This window comes from Protobothrops mucrosquamatus, unplaced genomic scaffold (assembly GCF_001527695.2).
Source record: "Protobothrops mucrosquamatus isolate PMUCROS unplaced genomic scaffold, P.Mucros_1.0 scaffold325, whole genome shotgun sequence".
Taxonomy (NCBI): Eukaryota; Metazoa; Chordata; class Lepidosauria; order Squamata; family Viperidae; genus Protobothrops; species Protobothrops mucrosquamatus.
The window spans coordinates 1,019,584-1,022,498 of NW_015386664.1; the positions used below are offsets into that span (position 1 = coordinate 1,019,584).

Consider the following 2,915-nt stretch of genomic DNA (forward strand, 5'->3'; position numbering starts at 1 on the left):
GGGGGGGGGGGGGGGGGGGGGGGGGGGGGCAGGGTATTGTTTTTTATTCTTTAAATTGGGTTTTTATTGTTTTTAAGTCACCCAGAGCCACTGAGAGTGAGTGGGCAGCTATATAAATCTTTTAAATAAATAAGTAAATAAAATGTAAAAGTAAACATGCATTTCTTTCCCTAGGAGTTATTATTAGTGTGGTAGAAGGAAAAAAAATCCAATTTGCGCATGAGTTTGCACTCTCCTTATTCCGATTATATTTTGCGTAAAGTTACAAACTGTGTGAACATTTAAAAAGTACAGAAGAGCTTTTATTTTTCTCAGTATTCCTATTTACCAGCTTCCCACCCACATACATAAACAGAAACCATATTTGAAAAACAAAACTGTTATTTTCTACTACTTCATTCTTTATACTACCAAACCTCTCATGTGTGTAACTTCTAAATGGGCAAAATCTTGAATCAGAGGGCAAACATTGTCAATAAATGTTTGGGACCTGGTTATCTGAGGCCTATCAACTCAAATGGCCTATCTTACCGAATGCTGGGACCCATTACTTCCAAAGGAATGAAATTTAGGGAAGCCCCATTTCAGTGATGTGACTGTGCTGCAGAGATCACATGAATCTCATTTTCAACATTTCTCTGACAGTTTCCTAGCCACTTTGGCAATCTCTCACTCCCTTGCCCATCCAGCATTACACATACCTCCCTGGTGGGAAAGGAAGGGAAGGAGAAAGGAAGAGGAAGAGGAAGGGGAAGAGGAAGAGGAAAGGGAAGGATAAAAGAAGGGAGGCAGGGAAGGAAAGGAGGCAGGCATGAATAGGGAAGAAGGAACTCTTATTTGCTCTTCCTAGCCCACGCTGCTCTCCCTGATCTTTGCATCACTTCTTGTGTGCCCCCTGTGTGCCATCCTTTACTCATGTGTACCCCCATAATCCTCTGACTTGTGCAGCACTTTTCATACCCATCCACTTTCTGATGCACCCTCCCCAACATGGAAGTGGCCACTTATCTTGGACTTCCAACTTCCACCTGCTTTCCCCACTGACTTTCTCCTACAAGCAAAATAAATGGGGATGGTAGCAGGAATGGGAAGAAGGGAGAGAGGGAGGTTTCCAACACTTCCTGCAAGCTTCCCACCAGGAAACTCAATGGGGAAGCCAGCAGGAATTGGCTCCCACTCCCACTGCCTTTTGCAGAATGTGGTCATTCTGTTTCTCTGTTTAGGTAAAAAAATATCTTTGAAACAATGACCCAGTGAGACGCAGGTTGTCTAGTATTTCCTGAAATTTTAAATCTTCAGTTCTGGAACTTGACAGTAAGATAATGACAACATCCAGGACAAATAATAGTTTGTAGACTATTTTAATGAACATTCCACTTACTGTACATATTACGCAATCTCCAGCTTGGGAGGTGGTACTGCAAGTGACAAAATCTTGATCCGACGTCTCCATCTGCATTACTGGTAAAGTCTGAAAAGGCCTTCTGATTGTACCACCTACCTCCAAACTATTAACCTTAAAGGGTTTAAGTCTAATTTGTAAGGCTATGCATAGCTTTGTTAGAGTGCTTCTATTCAACACATTTTAAATCAATTCACCCCCTCAAAGTAGATTTGCAAATAGTATCTGGGACTCCAACGTGTTTTGCAGCCTTTTGAAAAGCCATGGAGATTTGAGAGCTTCAGTATTGCTCAATGTTACAGGTTTGGTATTGAAATCCTGGAGCACAGGAGAAGTATTAATTGACTGGAAAAGAGCTGATATGGTTCCCATTTTTAAAAAAGAAAAAAATGGATCCAGGAAACTACAGATCTATCATTCTGACACCAATATCTGTAGTGATTCTGGAAAAGAAAATCAAGCAGAATCTGCAAAAACCTAGAGGCAAGCAACATGGGATTGTCAGAAACAACATGGGATTGTCAAAAACAGATTATGCCAGGCAAATCTTATTGCATTCTTTGACAACATGACAAAAGAGTTTTGTATGCTTTTGTCTCCAAGAGCTATTTTATTTTTCATTCCTTAAAAAGAATATTGGCCACTGTCACTTGTCTAGGAAAATTAATGTTTTTATCTTTCCTCTATAAGGATAACTGGATCTGGAAACTACATCTAAAATCAAAGTGAAAATAATCTGTGCACTCACCATAGCCCTTGGTTATTTCAGTAAGGAGAAGTATAGGTGGTCGTCCACTAAATTCTTCATTATAAGTTACCAAGGCATCTCTCACTGCTTCATATCCACAAATCGCAACCACCGGCTTTGGTCCTAGCCAGATAGTGAAAACTGAACCATACTTCTTAGTGAACTGAGAACAAAATCCATCAAAGGCATGAATCAGTAGGAACCGATATCTTATTCTTCGATTCAATGTCCCACAAAATCTTTTAATAATTAAAAAAAAGTATGAATGTAAAAATTAAACAGACTTCTTCCCAATCTAACATAAAGGATTTGAAAGTACTATGTTAAATTTTAGGGCTACCAGTACCCTAATTTTTTTAGATCAACTTTTCCCAGCCTGATGCCTTTCAGCTTGAATTTTAATTTACTACTATCAAAAGCCTTGGTGGCCAAGGATTATGGTAGCTGGTCCAAAATGCATGATTGGTTCAAAAAATGGTGCAGAATAAATTCACTATGATTAGAAGAAACAGTTTTATGTTAAAACTAATTTCACTTTCACATTAGAACTTCATTCTATTTTCTGTATTAAATGTCACAACTGTGGCATTTGTACACCAGGCTGCAAAATGTGCTGCTTAATCATAATTAATTTATTTATATCCTGTCTTTATTATTTTTACTATAACTGTCTAGGTGCAAGCATTTCATGAAGCCAGCCCAGAACTATGGTTTTTAATCCATGCTATCAGTATTTACCCAAAGCCACATACAAGCCATCTATAG

General features: G+C 38.7%; 1 protein-coding gene across 1 annotated transcript in view; it reads right to left on the reverse strand.

Moving 5' to 3' along the window:
• LOC107286787 (cytochrome P450 2C5-like) overlaps positions 1 to 2,915 on the reverse strand; it is a 23,857-nt gene that overhangs the window by 19,843 nt on the left and 1,099 nt on the right. Inside the window, exon 2 of the mRNA XM_015815212.1 lies at positions 2,151 to 2,313. Within this exon, the coding sequence (XP_015670698.1) occupies positions 2,151 to 2,313 (163 nt within the window). The remainder of the gene's footprint in view (positions 1 to 2,150; positions 2,314 to 2,915) is intronic.